Source organism: Chlorocebus sabaeus, chromosome 24 (genome assembly GCF_047675955.1).
Source record: "Chlorocebus sabaeus isolate Y175 chromosome 24, mChlSab1.0.hap1, whole genome shotgun sequence".
Taxonomy (NCBI): Eukaryota; Metazoa; Chordata; class Mammalia; order Primates; family Cercopithecidae; genus Chlorocebus; species Chlorocebus sabaeus.
In genome coordinates this window covers 41,456,524-41,473,051 of record NC_132927.1, presented here as the reverse complement: position 1 = coordinate 41,473,051, position 16,528 = coordinate 41,456,524, and the positions used below count along the sequence as shown (strand labels likewise).

Sequence of the window (16,528 nt, the reverse complement as noted above, 5' to 3'; positions counted from 1 at the left end):
AGGGATTCTCTTGTCTTGGCCTCCTAAAGTGCTGAGATTACAGGCATGAGCCACTGTGCCCAGCACCATAGACTTTTTTTTTTTTTTTGAGATGGAGTCTTGCGCTGTCGCCCAGACTGGAGTGCAATGGCATGATCTCGGCTCACTGCAACCTCCACCTCCTGGGTTCAAGCAATTCTCCTGCCTCAGCCTCCTGAGTAGCTGAGATTACAGGTGCGTGCCACCACATCTGACTAATTTTTGTATTTTTAGTAGAGACGGGGTTTCACCATGTTGGTCAGGCTGGTCTTGAACTCCTGACCTCATGATCCGCCCACCTCGGCCTCCTAAAGTGCTGAGATTATAGGCATGAGCCATTGCACTGGGCCCACCATAGACTTTTAATAGGGTGATTGTACTGTATGTAACTGTTACTTAAATGAAGCTAACTTAAAAAAAATAATATAATAAGTACCAAAAAAGATTTTAGGGGTAGGGGAAAGTAATGCATTATATTTAGAAAAAACTCAAAGAATATAAAAGCATACAAAATTTTAAAAATCTCCTCTTTGCCGTTTTCTTTTCTTTTTTTTCTGTTACTTAGTTTTTATTTCATAATCACAAACTTAACTCTGCAATCCAGCTAGGCATGGGAGAGAACAAGGAAAACATGGAACCCAAAGGGAACTGCAGCGAGAGCACAAAGATTCTAGGATACTGCGAGCAAATGGGGTGGAGGGGTGCTCTCCTGAGCTACAGAAGGAATGGTCTGGTGGTTAGGATAAAACACAAGTCAAACTTATTCGAGTTGTCCACAGTCAGCAATGGTGATCTTCTTGCTGGTCTTGCCATTCCTGGACCCAAAGCGCTCCATGGCCTCCACAATATTCATGCCTTCTTTCACTTTGCCAAAGACCACATGCTTGCCATCCAACCACTCAGTCTTGGCAGTGCAGATGAAAAACTGGGAACCATTTGGGTTGGGTCCAGCATTTGCCATGGACAAGATGCCAGGACCTGTATGCTTTAGGATGAAGTTCTCATCTTCAAATTTCTCCCCATAGATCGACTTGCCACCAGTGCCATTATGGCGTGTGAAGTCACCACCCTGACACATAAACCCTGGAATAATTCTGTGAAAGCAGGAACCCTTATAACCAAATCCTTTCTCTCCAGTGCTCAGAGCACGAAAATTTTCTGCTGTCTTTGGAACCTTGTCTGCAAACAGCTCGAAGGAGACGCGGCCCAAGGGCTCGCCATCGACGGCAATGTCGAAGAACACGGTAGGGTTGACCATGGCTAGTAGTACAGGACTTTCCTCGGCGGCAGCGTCTGCAAAGCCCTCTTTGCCATTTTCAATCCTAGTTCTATTAACAGTTTGTAACTATTATTCCAGATTATTTTTATATAATCATTTATATTTGTAAAAATATGTAAGTATGATACCACAGTACATACTGTTTTGTAACCTGCCTCATTCATATTACTTTTCATTCTGGACATCTTTTCCTCTTTTATCAGTAGATTAAAATCTCTCTCATCTCCCACATCAGCACATCTCACTGTCAAGGATGGAATGGGCTTTCCATTATGTTGACCATTTCTGCTTGCCACAGGTCAGCTGGCTGGAGAGGGTCGGCCTGACCGACAACAACTAGATCAGACATCTTCCAGCGGCTGTCAACGTCCAAAGGACACTGTGTTCCTTGGACCTCTCACCAAACCAGCCAGGTCAGTTTCTCCTCCTGTTTCAAAGCATATTTCCTCTCATCCTCTTGAATTGCCACAGCATTTGGCCTGTCATTTCACTACAGGATCTGGGGAGAAAGGGAGGACTGTGTCCTAGAAGAAAATATTTCTATAAATACCGAGCAACTGTTCACACATTATAATTCCTGTTATTTTAATCAATATACTTCGAGCTTAAACAGTTCTACTAATGCTTGAGAGACCTTTTCAAGGTCACACAAGGGACTGGCAGTGATGAGAAGGGAGAGGGTAAGATGTATTCAGCCAAGACAGCCTGCGCCAGGGGCTGCTATCTCTACCAAGCCCAAAGTGGAATGACAGGAGCATGAAGTTCAACATTGGCAGTTGGAAGTGACAACTGGATTGTGGAAACTTACATGACAGTGTGGGTGGCGTTTGCCCACTCACCCCTAGAAAGAGCACCTGAGTGCTCTAGACACCCAGGTTCTCCTTCACAGACTGCCGCCCTTCTCTCCCCAACATCCCAGAACACCCGTCTTGGTGAAGTACATGGCAGCTTCAGACTGTGCTGATCACATAGCGCTCTGAATCCACAAAAGGAATTCACCAGGTGGAGTTCTCTAGATCACTGTTCTACAAACTGGAGTTGGCGAGGAGCTGACAGAACTGGAGAGGTCACAGCCACTATGCTGTGGTTGATCGAAAGGTGTGGTTTGGGGTTTCTCAGGGCTTTTCACATTATTTTTCTTTTTTTTTTTTTTTTTTGTCATTAGTTATCATTAGTATGTTACCAAAGAGAGACATGGAAATTATACATGATGAAATATTTTGGAACTTCAGTGGGATGGGTAGGTTCATGTTGATGCTATTTCAATAGTGATTTCTTTCAGTCTACGTACTTTGCAAGAATGTCACCATCTCTAAATAAGAAATAATCCTTGTAGGTCAGGCACAGTGACTCACGCCTGTAATCTCAGCACTTTGGGAGGCCGAGGTGGGTGGATCACCTGAAGTCAGGAGTTCAAGACCAGCCTGACCAACATGGTGAAACCCTGTCTCTACCAAATACAAAAAATTAGCCGGGCGTGGTGGCACATGCCTGTAATCGCAGCTGCTTGGGAGGCTGAGGCAGGAGAATCACTTAAACCTAGGACGTGGAGGCTGCAGTGAGCTGAGATTGTGCCATTGTACTCCAGCTTGGGTAACAAGAGTGAAATTCTGTCTCAAAATAATAATAATAATAATAATAATAATAATAATAATAATAATCCTTGTCATCTAGAACTACTTTGGTAGGGCCCTTCACATTCTAAAATTCTTTGCTATGTTTCTAATCCAAGGCAGCAGTGCTATGGTTAAGAGCACATGCATTTCAGTGTCAGAAACTTGGGCTCAGGTCCTGGTTCTGCCACCTACTTGCCAAGTGTTGTTGGACAAGTTACTTGACTTTGCCCGACCTGTTTCTTCATCTTTGCTGGGCTGCTGGGAGGTTTCTGTGGTATGATGCAGGACACAGCACAGCACTTGGGACCTGGAAGGTGCTTAGTACCATGGCTAGCATTGTTACTATTATTAAGACATTTATTGAGGCTCGGTGTGATAGCTCACATCTGTAATCCCGGCACTTTGGGAGGATCACTAGAGCCCAGCCTAATTCGATGCCAGCCTGGGCAACATAGTGAGAACCCCCATCTCTAAAAATAAAAGTAAAATAAAATGTGGGTGCTGTGGGTCATGCCTGTACTCCCAGCACTTTGGGAGGCTGAGGTAGCTGGATCACTTGAGGTCAGAAGTTGGAGAGCAGCCCGACCGATATGGTGAAACCCTGTCTCTACTAAACATACAAAAAATTAGCCACGCGTGGTGGCACATGCCTGTAATCCCAGCTACCTAGGAGGTTGAGGCAGGAGAATTGCTTGAACCTGGGAGTTGGAGGTTGCAGTGAGCCGAGATTGTGCCACTGCACTCCAGCCTTGGCAACAAAGTGAGACTCAGTTACAAAAAGAAAAGAAGAAATAAGTCACTTAACATCTCTGGGTTAAGAAAAAGGTGCAGTGGCTCATGCCTGTAATGCCAGCACTTTGGGAGGCTGAGGCAGGTGGATGGCTTGAATCCAGGAGTTTGAGACCAGCCTGGGCAACATGGCAAAACCCTATCTCTACGAAAAATACAAAAATTAGTTTGGTGTGCTGGTGCATGCCTCTAGTCCCAGCTACGTGGGAGGCTGAGATGGGAGGATCTCTTGAGCCTGGTAGGCAGAAGTTGCAGTGAGCTGAGATCACACTGCTGCATTCAAGCCTAGGCAGCAGAGTAAGACTCAAAAACAAAAACAAAAATAGATAAATCTCTGTGTTGTATTAATGTTAAGCTATTGTTTATTGAGTACTCACTATTTGCCTGGCACTGTGCTCTCATCATCATTCATCCAATCCTTAAAACACCCCATGTGTAAATGTTCTGCAATCAGCAGGTCTCTGCAAACCTACCCTCAAAGACTGAGGAAGCTGAAAGGCCATAGAAAGAGCCTAACAAATCCAGTTTCTCAGAAAGAAACATTTAGTAGAAACTTATGAACAGAAGCCAAGTCTCGGGATGGTGGATCCCCTCAAGGTTATCCCCCAGATCCAGGGCTTATCTACCACAGAGAATTTGCTTAAGGGCATGATATGGTTTGGATTTGTGTCGTGGCCTCTCATGTCAAATTGTAATCCCCAATGCTGGAAGAGGGGCCTGGTGGGAGGTGATAGGATCATAAGGATCATGAAGACAGACTTCTCCCTTGCTGTTCTGGTGATAGTGAGTTCTCACGAGATCTGGTTGTTTAAAAATGTGTAGCACCTCCCCCTTCTGTCTGTTCCTCCTTCTACCGCCATGTAAGACATGCTTGCTTCCGCTTTGCCTTCCACGGTGATTGTAAGTTTCCTTGAGGCCTCCCCAGCCATGCTTCAGATACAGCCTACAGAACCATGAGTCAATCAAACCTCTTTTCTTTGTAAATTACCCTGTCTCAGGTAGTTCTTAACAGCAATACGAGAATGGACAGGATTTTTTTTTTTTTTTTTTTGAGACAGAGTCTTGCTCTGTCACCCAGGCTGGAGTGCAGTGGCGCAATCTCGGCTCACTGCAACCTCCACCTCCCAGGTTCAAGCAATTCTCCTGCCTCAGCCTCCCGAGTACCTGGGACTACAGGCGCCTGCCACCATGCCCGGCTAATTTTTTGTATTTTTAGTGGAGACGGGGTTTCACTGTGTTAGCCAGGATGGTCTTGATCTCCTGACCTCGTGATCCATCTGCCTTGGCCTCCCAAAGTGCTGGGATTACAGGCGTGAGCCACCGCGCCTGGCTTTTTCTTTTTCTTTTCTTTTCTTTTTTTTTTTTTTTGAGACAGAATCTCTCTCTGTCACCCAGGCTAGAGTGCAATGGCATGATCTCGGCTCACTGCAACCTCCACCTTCCGGTTTCAAGTGATTCTTCTGCCTCAGTTTTCTGAGTAGCTGGGACTACAGGCGCCCACCACCACGCCCTGCTAATTTTGTATTTTTAGTACAGATGGGGTTTCACCATATTGGCCAGGCTGGTCTCGAACTCCTGACCTTGTGATCTGCCTGTCTCTGCCTCCCAAAGTGCTGGGATTACAGGTGTGAGCCACCAAGCCCAGCCGGGGCAGGATTTATGGTAAGTATGTGTTTATGCCTAAGGACAGGCTTTTTGTTTTTTTGTTTTGTTTTTTGGAGATGGAGTCTCTATCACCTAGGCTAGAGTGCAATGGTGCAATCTCAGCTCACTGCAACCTCCGCCTCCTGGGTTCGAGCAACTCTCCCTGCCTCCCGAGTAGCGGGATTATAGGCGCATGCCACCATGCCCAGCTAATTTTTGTATTTTCAGTAGAGACAGGGTTTCACCATGTTGGCCAGGCTGGTCTCGAACTCCCAACTTCAGGTGATCTGCTCACCTAGGCCTCCCAAAGTGCTGGGATTACAGGTGTGAGCCACCACACCCATCCAAGGAAAGGATTTATAGTTAGTACATGAAAGGAAAAATCTTAGAGGCATTCCCAGAACTAGGGTTAATCAGAAGTCAGTATGGCAGATTAGCATCCATGATGGAGTTACTTTAGTCCCCACAGTAAGTATCACTTATGCACAGAGAAACATAGGCACAGAGAGTTAATCATCTTGTCCAAGGTCACATAGCCCATGAGCAGTGGAGTCAGGACTGCAGCAGTGATCTATTTTAGCGGATACAAGGGATGAGACTATGTGATCTCCAGGGTCCCTGTCAGTGACAAGCAATGTCTGTGGATGTTAGGGTTCCAAGGTTTTCTGAAGCACTCAACATTATCTCCCTAAAATTATGCCTCCGTGTGAAGGTGAGAATGGACTCACATCAATGCAAAAAGTGAAGAGGGAGTCTGTATCTTGGCACAAGACTTTCAGTCCTTCTCAAACTGGGAAGGGATGGTCATTCCACCCCACTTTCTCACATATAGTTAGATTGACAAGAGGCTTTCTTCCCAGAATATCTCTGAAGATATGTAATTTATGGCATGGTTCTGAGGAAGCTAGTAAGGCCGAGAGCCCAGGACTGCGCCTAGAAGAGAAGCCCCGTGAGAGAGCAGCAGCAGAAGGGCTCAGGGCTGCCTAGCAGAAAGCCTTAGTTCTGCCCAGTGTTCTTGGCCCAGTTCTTGTGTGCAAGGAAAAGCAGGAGGTGCAATCTGAAGAGTGTTAGTAACTAGCGACTATCAGTAGCTAAAGGCCAGTAGGCTGGCACAGGGGACATGTTATAAGGGTTCATTGTGTGGATTCCAACATACCTGGATTTTAGGGGTTGACGGAACTGTTCTGTATCCTCATTGTGCTAGTTTGCATAACTGTATTTGTTTGTCAAAACTGGCAGAGCTGCACCCTAAATTTTACTTTATGTAAATTATGCCGCAATTAAAAGAAAACTAAAGCAAATCCTGCCACATATCTGCTCTCATTTTATCCCCATATCTCTATCACCTAGGGCAGATTCTCTGCTTTGTGCTGGGGGAGGGTAAGGCTGGTGGAGGGGAGTGGACTCCAGTGGCTTTGGGACCCTGGACCCTTGCCTGCAGCTATTTCCATTTTGATTTGGTGAAACCTCCAAGACTTTGGCCCCTGCGGTCACTTCTCTCTCCCATCCTCTCTTTCCCATGAATATCCAATGTTTTAAGTCATCAGTCTAAATAACACCAATAATTGATAAATTAATTTGTTAACTAAAAGTTTGGGCTGGGTGCAGTGTGGTTCACACCTGTAATCCCAGCACTTTGGGAGGCTGAAGTGGGTGAATTCCTTAAGCCCAGAAGTTCAAGAGACCAGTGTGGGCAACATAGCAAAACCCCATCTCTATAAAAAATTTAAAAATTAGCTGGACATGGTGGCGCATGCCTGTAGTCCCAGCCACTCAAGAAGCTGAGGTGAAAGGATCGCTTGAGCCCAGGAGGTGGGAGAGTGAGATCCTGTCTCAAAAAAAAAAAAAAAAAAAAAAAAAAAAAGGTTTGGCAATGGGTGTCTGAATTTTGCAAAGCTTCAGAGAGCCACCTCCTTTCAAAGTCCCAGGTTTTATCACAGGGAGGAGACAAGGAATACCTGTTTGGAGGAACCAACTGCCCCAGGCATGTTCCTCCAAAATAAAAGGAACTTGGAGTTTGTAAGCAAAATATTCTTGCTTTGATAAGATTCTTTGCTTGACCATACCTTTTTCAGGCTTCTGAATTGTCTGTTAGGCCCATCTGTGCACTTCCTTGTAAAATCTGGTTTTAGCAAAGAACCCTAAGTCCCTTTATCAAGAAGGTCCTATCCTTGATATCATCTTCAGTATCTGATCAGATTCCTCATCCTCCATTATCCCCCAGGCAATGTTTAATCACCCTGGCCTATCTTCAGCAAGAATCCTATTAGGAATGTTTGGCCAGAATCACCCTTACCCCTGATGTTTCCTCTTGGTAATTTTCTACCCACTGATCCCTATAGTGCTCCTTGGCTACAAACTCCCATTGAACCCAATCCTTTACCCCTCTGCAAGACCCCGTTGCAGTGGTCCCTATACTTGGTGGTCCTGAATAAAGTCTTCCTTACCATGCTTTAACAAGTGTTATTGAATAATTTTTTCTGTTAACACTTCTAAACTGTCTCTTGAACTACATTTTGCTATTTGGAGAGCATCAGAATGGAGACCCTGATCGAATTATATTTTAAACAGAAGTTATTGTTCCAGGATGGGCACAGTAGTAGCTCACACCTTTAATCCCAGCACTTTGGGAGGCTGAGGTGGGTGGATCACCTGAGGTGAGGAGTTTCAAGACCAGCCTGGCCAACATGGTGAAACCCTGTCTCTACTAAAAATACAGAAAATTAGCTGGGCATAGTGGTACACGCCTGTAGTCTCAACTACTTGGGAGACTGAGGCAAGAAAATCGCTTGAACCCGGGAGGCGGAGGTTGCAGTGAGCTGAGATCGTGCCATTTTACTCCGGCCTGGGCAAGAAGAGTGAAATCCATCTCAAAAAAAAAAAAATAGTTATAGTTCCATTCAACCTCAAACATCTTCATTAAAGATCTGTGATTTTTTGTTTGTTTGCTTTGTAAGTTGGGCTTTGACTATAGGATGGGACATACTATAATGGGTGCAATATTATTCCATTATATTAAAATTTCTCCTGTATTATATAAAATCTGTTGTATATTATTAACAGTAGCCAAAGTGATCAATCAATCAACTTCCATCAACAAACTTATAATGCATATTAGGCAACTAACCCTGGTGTTAACAAAACATCCTCTGCTGGCTCTTTCTTACAAAAACTATGAACAAATGCCTTTGGTTTTCTGACAAAGGAGCCAAATTAATTCAAGGACTTCAAGTAAGGTATAGACTAAGCACAGATCAGCCCTTGACATTAATCTCCTCTCCACCATGACCCCGAAGTCCTCAGGATTGTCTAAACACATTTGGAGAATAATTCAAAGCTAGTCATTCATAGCAGGGACTGCCCTGCCAAGCACACTGTGTGAGACAGGACCTGAACCAACAGCTTCTTTGTTATCCATCAACCCTGGGATGGGTTGCTCTTACCTCCCTGGCAAATGTGAAACAATCTTCATGATTTGTTTCCAGGCGCTTCTAGGTGTGAATTAACATTTATGCAGTCTGTAAAATATGATGAAATTAAACATTTGTGAGGTTCGGTCTCCCAGTATTTATGGTCTTAGAACATTCAGGAGGCTATATAACAAAATACCATAAACTAGGTGGCATATAAACAACAAACATTTATTTCTTACAGCTCTGGAGGCGGAGAAGTCTAAGATCAAGGCACCAACAGATTCAGTATCTTGTGACAACCCAGTCCTCATGGACACCACCTTCTCACTGCATCCTCACATAGTGGAAAGGGCAGATGTGCCTCTTTTATTATTCTTTTTTATTTTACTTTTTTTATACATACAGAGTCTTGCTCTGTCACCCAGGCTGGTCTCAAACTCCTGGGCTCAAGCAGTCTTCCCACGTTGGCCTCCCAAAGTGCTGGGATTACAGACATGAGCCACCAGCCCTGGCTCTTTGTGCCTTCTTCATAAGGGCACTTATCCCATCTACGAGGACTCTGCCCTCCTGACCTAATTATCTCCCAAAAGGCTCCACCTTGTAATACCATTGTATCATTGCTTGGGGGAATAGGATTTCAACATACGAACTTTGGAGAAACACAAACATTTAGACTATAGAATATTGTGTGCCTACTATGTGCCAGGTACCATGCTAGGTGCCAGGGATATGACTAGAAACAAAATGGACAAGGTCTCTGGCCTCATAAAGCTCATTGTGGTCTAATAGGGCAGTAGCCAATAAATAAACAAACACCAAATAATAATCGATGTCAGCCAGGCAACTCATGCCTGTAATCCCAGCACTTTGGGAGGCCGAGGCGGGTGGATCACGAGGTCAGGAGATTGAGACCATCTTGGCCAACATGGTGAAACCCCCATCTCGACTAAAAATATAAAAAATTAGCCAGGTGTGGTGGCACGTGCCTGTAGTCTCAGTTACTCAGGAGGCCGAGGCAGGGGAATTGCTTGAACCCGGGAGCTGGAGGTTGCAGTGAGCCAAGATCGCACCAGTGCACTCCAGTCTGGCCTGGTGACACACCAAGACTCTATCTCAAAAAAAAGAAACAAAAAACAAAACAAAACTATGGCAATAAATGCAGCCTACCTGACAAGGTAAGAAGGCCTCTCAGAGCAGCTAAAAGTGAGCAGACCACTCCAAAGCCGGGGTGACAAGCATCCAGCCAGGGGGAACTGCAAGCACAACGACCCTGACTGGAAGGAGGTGAAGGGATAGACCTGGGGGGTAGTGATGAGGTGAGGGCGGTGACAGCTGAGGTCAGAGAGGTAGGCAGGGGCCAGATCACACAGGATCTCACAGGCTGGTAAAAAGGTGATGTCAAGGTCACTGAAAGTTAAGCACAGAGCAACATGATCTGATTTACCTTTGTAAACAATCATGCTGGCTGTTTGAGTGGAGAACAGATTAAAACAGGAGAAAGTACAGAAGTAGGAAGCCAACTTTTTGTTAATTCAAAAACTTTTTATTAAATGCCTACTACATGCTAGGCTCCTTGACTAATATGAGATGGTAGAAAAGGAAGAAAATGAATAAAGAGCGTGAGCTCTGTTCTGGAGGGAAAGCCAACAGGACCTGCTCATCGTGAGAATTCAGGCACCCTGCAGAGAGAGAAAAGCAGAATCTAACTCCCAGGTTTCTGGTTTTGGTAACTGACAGGATGGTGGCACCATCTTGGGAAAAAGGTAGAAAACCAGGTTGGGGAGGGGTGGGAGGACTCAAGAGCTGTTTGAGGGCCAGGCGCGGTGGCCCACGCCTGTAATTCCAGCACTTTGGGAGTAGAGACCAGACTGAGCCATATGGGTAAGACCTGTCTCTTTAAAAAAAAAAAAAAAAAAAAAAAAGTTGTTTTGAAGAGGTAAGTCTGAGGTGTGAGGTGCTTAGTTGACACCTAACAGGAGATACCAAGTGCTATGAATGAATGGAGGGCTTCAAGGAAGATCTGAGCTAGAAGACCATCAACATATACATGACAGTGGACATGAACATCTAGAGGAAAGAACTGAACCCCAAATATCTCCAGCAAGCAATCAGGTAGAAGAGTCAGCAAATGTGACAGTGAGATGAGAGTGAAACCACTGAGTGCAGAGCATTGTATACCTGAATACACACACCCCAGGATGCAGAGGGAGCTATCTTTGAGGAGCTTACAGTCAATCTACTGCAGGAGCGAGACATACAAACAGGAAGTCACAAAACAAAAAGAGTCCTATGAGAAGGAACACACCAGGTGCAATGGGAACAATAGATGAGCACCTAATCCAGCCTTGGAGAATCCAGGAGGACTTCCAGGAAGAGGTGATGGATAAGCCCCAAAGATGAGAAGAAGATGGAGATAAGTGGGAGGAGTTTGGGGGAGATAACACTCAAGGCAGAGAGCGCAGCACGTGGAAATTCCTGGAAGCAAAAGAAGACATGGTCCTTTTGGGGAAAGGCAAGAAATTCTGCATGACTGGAGTGTGGAAGATGAGAGAGCAGGAACTGAAAGAAGAGGCTGGCACTGGGGCCAAATCACGGAGGGCCTTAAGTGCCAGACTAAGGAGGCTAGGCTTATTCCCAGGCCACTGGGAGGGAGTGAAACATTTTATCGACTTGGTGAAGATACTTCATTCTGCACAGATCACTCTGGCTGCTGGTGAAGAATGGCAGGTGGCATGGAGACTCACCAGGGAGCTGTGGCCCATGAGAGATGGTGGAGGCCTGAATGAGGCGGGATCTGCAGTGGAAACGAGGGGTGTGAAAGGCCTGGGACATAGCAGGCTTCCTGAGTGACTAGATGAGGGATTGGTAGGGAAGGGAGGGATGTTGAGGTTGAAGAGGGCCAATAGATAGCATCCAGGCCTCCTACCCTGAATTTGGAACCAGTTCAGACAGAGACACAATCAGACAGATGGAGACAAAAGTGGTAGCTTCATTATTGATAAGGCTTAATTGGAGAACAAGGTTCAGCCTGTGTAGCTTCCCTGACATTTCTTTCTTTATTATTTATTTTAATTAATTAATTTATTTTTTGACATGGAGTCTCACTCTGTTGCCCAGGCTGGAGTACAGTGGCACAATATCGGCTCACTGCAAACTCTGCCTCCCAGGTTCACGTCATTCTCCTGCCTCAGCCTCCCAAGTAGCTGGGACTACAGACATGCGCCACTACGCCTGGCTAATTTTTGTATTTTTAGTAGAGACAGGGTTTCTCCATGTTGGTCAGGCAGTCTCCAACTCCTGACCTCAGGAGATCCACCTGACTCGGCCTCCCAAAGTGCTGGGATTACAGGTGTGAGCCACCACTCCTGGCCGTCTTTGTTTTTGTTTTGAGGCAGGGTCTCACTATGTTGCCCAGGCTAGTCTTGAACTCCTAGGCTCAAACTATCCTCTTGCCTCAGTCAAGTAGCTGGGACTACAGGTGTATACCACCTCGCCCAGCCTCCTTGATATTTCTTGAATTAACTGTACCCACACGGTCATAGCAAAACTAGGCAAACATAAGCCTCCTCCCCAAGGACAGCTCTCTACAGCTCAGGGAGAGAGGACTGAGCCACATGGGACCAGTTTCTCCTTGCAACTCACCAAGTTGATGATTCAGTCACTCATCCACCAATGGGAAATGAAGGAGAGGGCAGAGAAGCCAGAAGTATTCCTCCCATATTTTCCCTTTCCTATAGAGGGGATTGGAAGTTCTCAGCCTTCTCTAAAAATGTGAGAAGAGGAGGAAAGGGTCCCTCACTGTGCTTAGAGATCTTCCATTTGGCCTTCTGGATCCAACCACTCTGGGCCATGGGTCTAAGTTCTTGTTCTTGGGCTCTCTCTATACACACAACCTCCAACCCCAGTTCTGGTCACCACTCTGTCCCCTCTCCCCTGTAGACCTCGGGGTGAGAACAGACTCCCAGTGGTACTGTGCAATCCCTTGCAGTTTCTTTAGAGCCTGCCCATGTATTTGCAAACAACCTCTTTATTAAAAACTCAAATGATCCTAATTTGAGTGTGTCAGCTGGTTCCTGTGGAGAACCTTGGCAGTCACACCCCTTCCCCCAAATAAAGAGAAAGCAAGCACAACTGACATGGGAAATGATTAGGACTGTCTTCCTAAGGGTTATGGCTTGAGAAGTTTGCTGCTCAGGAAAGATAGTGGGCTTACTGAGATAGCAGTTGTCTTTTAATAGCCCTACTATTTTGGTGAGAATGATGCTACTCAGTTAAAAAAAATCATTGAAAATCCCACCTCTCAGAAACAAACATTATTAAAATGCTTTCTCTGTGTGTGTGCGCGCGCGTGTGGAGATGAAGATCTCGTTATGTTGCCCAGACTGATTTCTAAGTCCTGGTCTCAAGCAATCTTCCCACCTCAGCCTCCAAAGTGCTGGGATTATAGGCGTGAGCTACTATGCCCAACCAGCTATTAAAGTTTTTGATTAATACTATTCTACATATTTCTCTACACATATATGCTCCTACAGATATACGCGATTTTACATGAATGAGTCATACTCTAAATGCTGTATCAAAACCTGCTTTTGGCACAAATGTTCTCAGGATCTCCTGAGGGCTATGTCACAGGAAATAAAAAAAATAAAGGAAAAAAAGAAAACCTTGCTTTCTCTCCCTCATCCATAAGCTTGTGTTTTGAGTTTCCTGTGGAATAATTCAAGTAGATGTGTCCAGAAGTAAATTGCATATAACAATCTAGAACTAAAAGGAGAGGTGTAGTCTTGGGGTCACCATCAGAGCTGGTCACCAAAGCCTCAGAAGGTAGAGGATCCTAGCAGGCAGAGGGTGAAAGACAGAGAGGCAAGTGCCAACCACAAAGTCCCTGGAACGCAAACAGTGATGGTGGGAAGGAGAAAAGCACAGCAATTCTTGGTCTTCAAGAGAGCAGTGGCCAACAGCGTAGATGGCCAACATTAGGTCAAATAAGATGAAGGCTTTAGATTTGGCAATAAAGTGGTAGCTAGTGGCCTGGAAAAGAGTGATTTTAGTGAAGTGGTAGTGTGGGAGCTAAATTGTAAAAGAGCTAAAGAGATAACAGAAGGAATCCACCCGCTCACACCACCGCTACTCCACTCCCTCTTCATCACAGCTCTCAGACTCCAATGTGCATATGAATTACCTGGGCATAATGTTATCATGTAGATCTGATTTAGTAGGTCTGGGTGGGGCCTGAGGCTCTGTATTTCTTACCAGCTTCTTTGTGATATGTTTGCAGTTCAGCCCTGATAAGCTCACCTGGGGCTTTACCAAAGATACTCAAGTGTGGATGAAAATGAGTTCTTGGGCCGGGCGCGGTGGCTCACGCCTGTAATCCCAGCACTTTGGGAGGCCGAGGCGGGCGAATCACAAGGTCAGGAGATCGAGACCACGGTGAAACCCCGTCTGTACTAAAAATACAAAAAATGAGCCGGGCAAGGTAGCGGGCGCCTGTAGTCCCAGCTACTCGGGAGGCTGAGGCAGGAGAATGGCTTGAACCCAGGAGGCGGAGCTTGCAGTGAGCCAGGATCGCGCCACTGCACTCCAGCTTGGGCGACAGAGCGAGACTCCGTCTCCAAAAAAAAAAAAAAAAAAAAAAAAATGAGTTCTTGGGGTCCTAGATGCACATCAGAGAAATACTGAAAAGGAACACTAAGGAACTTCTCAGCTGCCTCATTCTTTGCTGTGTGTATGTGCCTCACTCATGAAAATCCCTACATTTGGGTCATTTAAAAGTTAACCTTTTTTTTTTTTTTTTTTTTGAGTCTGAGTCTCGCTCTATTGCCCAGGCTCACTGCAACCTCCACCTCCCAGGTTCAAGTGATTCTCCTGCCTCAGCCTCCTGAGTAGCTGGGATTAAAGGCATGTGTCACCACACCCAGCTAATTTTTGTATTTTTAGTAGAGAAGGGATTTCCCCATGTGATTCTCCCACCCTGGCCTCCCAAAGTGCTAGGATTATAGGAGTGAGCCACTGTGCCTAGCCTAAAAGTTTCTTAAATCCTAAATGTATGAGACCTTTCTAGTTAACTTTTTGTTATTTTTCTACTTTAATTGCACTAGGTCCAAGAATACACTACTATTACAGTCCTTTAAAACTTGTTGAGATTTGGCCGGGCAGGGTGGCTCACGCCTATAATCCCAGCACTTTGGGAGGCTGAGGCGGGCAGATCACCTGAGGTTGGGAGTTTGAGACCAGCCTGACCAACATGGAGACACTCCATCTGTACAAAAAATACAACTTTAGCCAGGCGTGGTGGCTCATGCCTGTAATCCCAGCTACTTGGAAGGCTAAGGCAGGAGAATCGCTTGAACCCGGGAGACAGAGGTTGTGGTCAGCCGAGATCACACCATTGCACTCCAGCCTGGGCAACGAGAGCAAAACTTCGTCTCAAAAAAATAAAAAACTTGTTGAGATTTGCCTTATAGCTAAGTACATGGTCAATTTTTGTAAATGTTCCATGAATGCTTGAAGACAACATATTCTACAACTGTTGGGTGTAGTCTTATGTCTATTAGGTCAAATTTGTTAACCAGGTTGACAGGTCTTCATATTCTATTGATTACTAAAAGGAGATGTGTTAAAATCTCCAGTCTCTCTACCAGGAAAACTTCCTCACCTCAGTCCACCTTATTCACGATAAGCAAAATGTTACCTGGTCTTCGCAGACCCAGCCCTTACCCTAATGAGAGTCTCAACCTAAGAAGACTTCCTTGATCACCAACACCTCCCTAACCCCACCTCATACCTGGCACTCCTTCTCCCTCCTCTGAGCTCTTACAGCATTTGCTGTCTGTACAAACAATTTGACACTTACCTAATTTGTCTTCATCACAATTATTTGAGTTGATAATTTACTCCTGTCAGGTTTTAAATTCCACGTGGGTAAAGATGATCTTATTTTTCTTTTGTAACAGTTTTATTGAAACATAATTATTGACATACTATAAAATTCACGCTTTAAAAGCATACAATTCAGTGGAGACTATCTTATTTATTCTGGCATCGTCTATAGCTGTGGTTCCCAGTCTTGGGTACACACTGGAATTACCAGAAGGGCTTTAAAAAATAACCTTCAGTCTGGGGGAAAAAAAAAAAAAAAAAAAAAAAAAAATCCTTCAGTCTGGATCTCACCTCCAGAGGTTCTGGCTTAACTGGTTTGGGGTGTGGCCTGGGGGGATGGGAATTTTTAAAGCCCCTAGGATGATTTTAACTTGTAGCCGGGGTTGCCCTAGAGTACTCTGTTCATAGCAGGCACCCAACAACTGTTTGTTGTAATCATCAATTAGCTTTAACTTCTAGTATCCAGTTAATTAACTCACTCAAGAGTGGCCATCTGTCTCCCCAATAGCCCAACAGCTCTTATCACAGAATGGTCTGCTTATATCTGTCTCCCCAACGCAGCAGGAAAGTAACACTATGAGACAAAAGCATGTAGAAAAGGTAAGTTCACTTGCAAAGATGTGCAGACTTCAGTAGGACTGGATCACGGAATAAGAAATACAACAGATATTAGACCGTGCGTGGTGGCTCACGCCTATAATCCCAGCACTTTGAGAGGCCGAGGCCGGTGGATCACGAGGTCAGAAGTTTTGAGACCAGCCTGGCCAATATGGAGAAACCCTGTCTCTACTAAAAAACAAAAATTAGCCGGGCGCGGTGGCGGGCGCCTGTAGTCCCAGCTACTCGGGAGGCTGAGGCAGGAGAATCGCTTGAACCCGGGAGGCAGA

The 16,528-nt window shown here is 45.3% G+C and overlaps 1 protein-coding gene across 1 annotated transcript; it reads right to left on the bottom strand.

Moving 5' to 3' along the window:
- Positions 1-609: 609 nt before the first annotated feature.
- Positions 610-1,291, bottom strand: LOC119619041 (peptidyl-prolyl cis-trans isomerase A). Its single transcript, XM_037984139.2, has one exon. It carries the CDS (start codon positions 1,274-1,276, stop codon positions 779-781), a length of 498 nt encoding a protein of 165 aa, XP_037840067.2. The 5' UTR covers positions 1,277-1,291; the 3' UTR covers positions 610-778.
- Between the last annotated feature and the right edge of the window lie 15,237 nt (positions 1,292-16,528).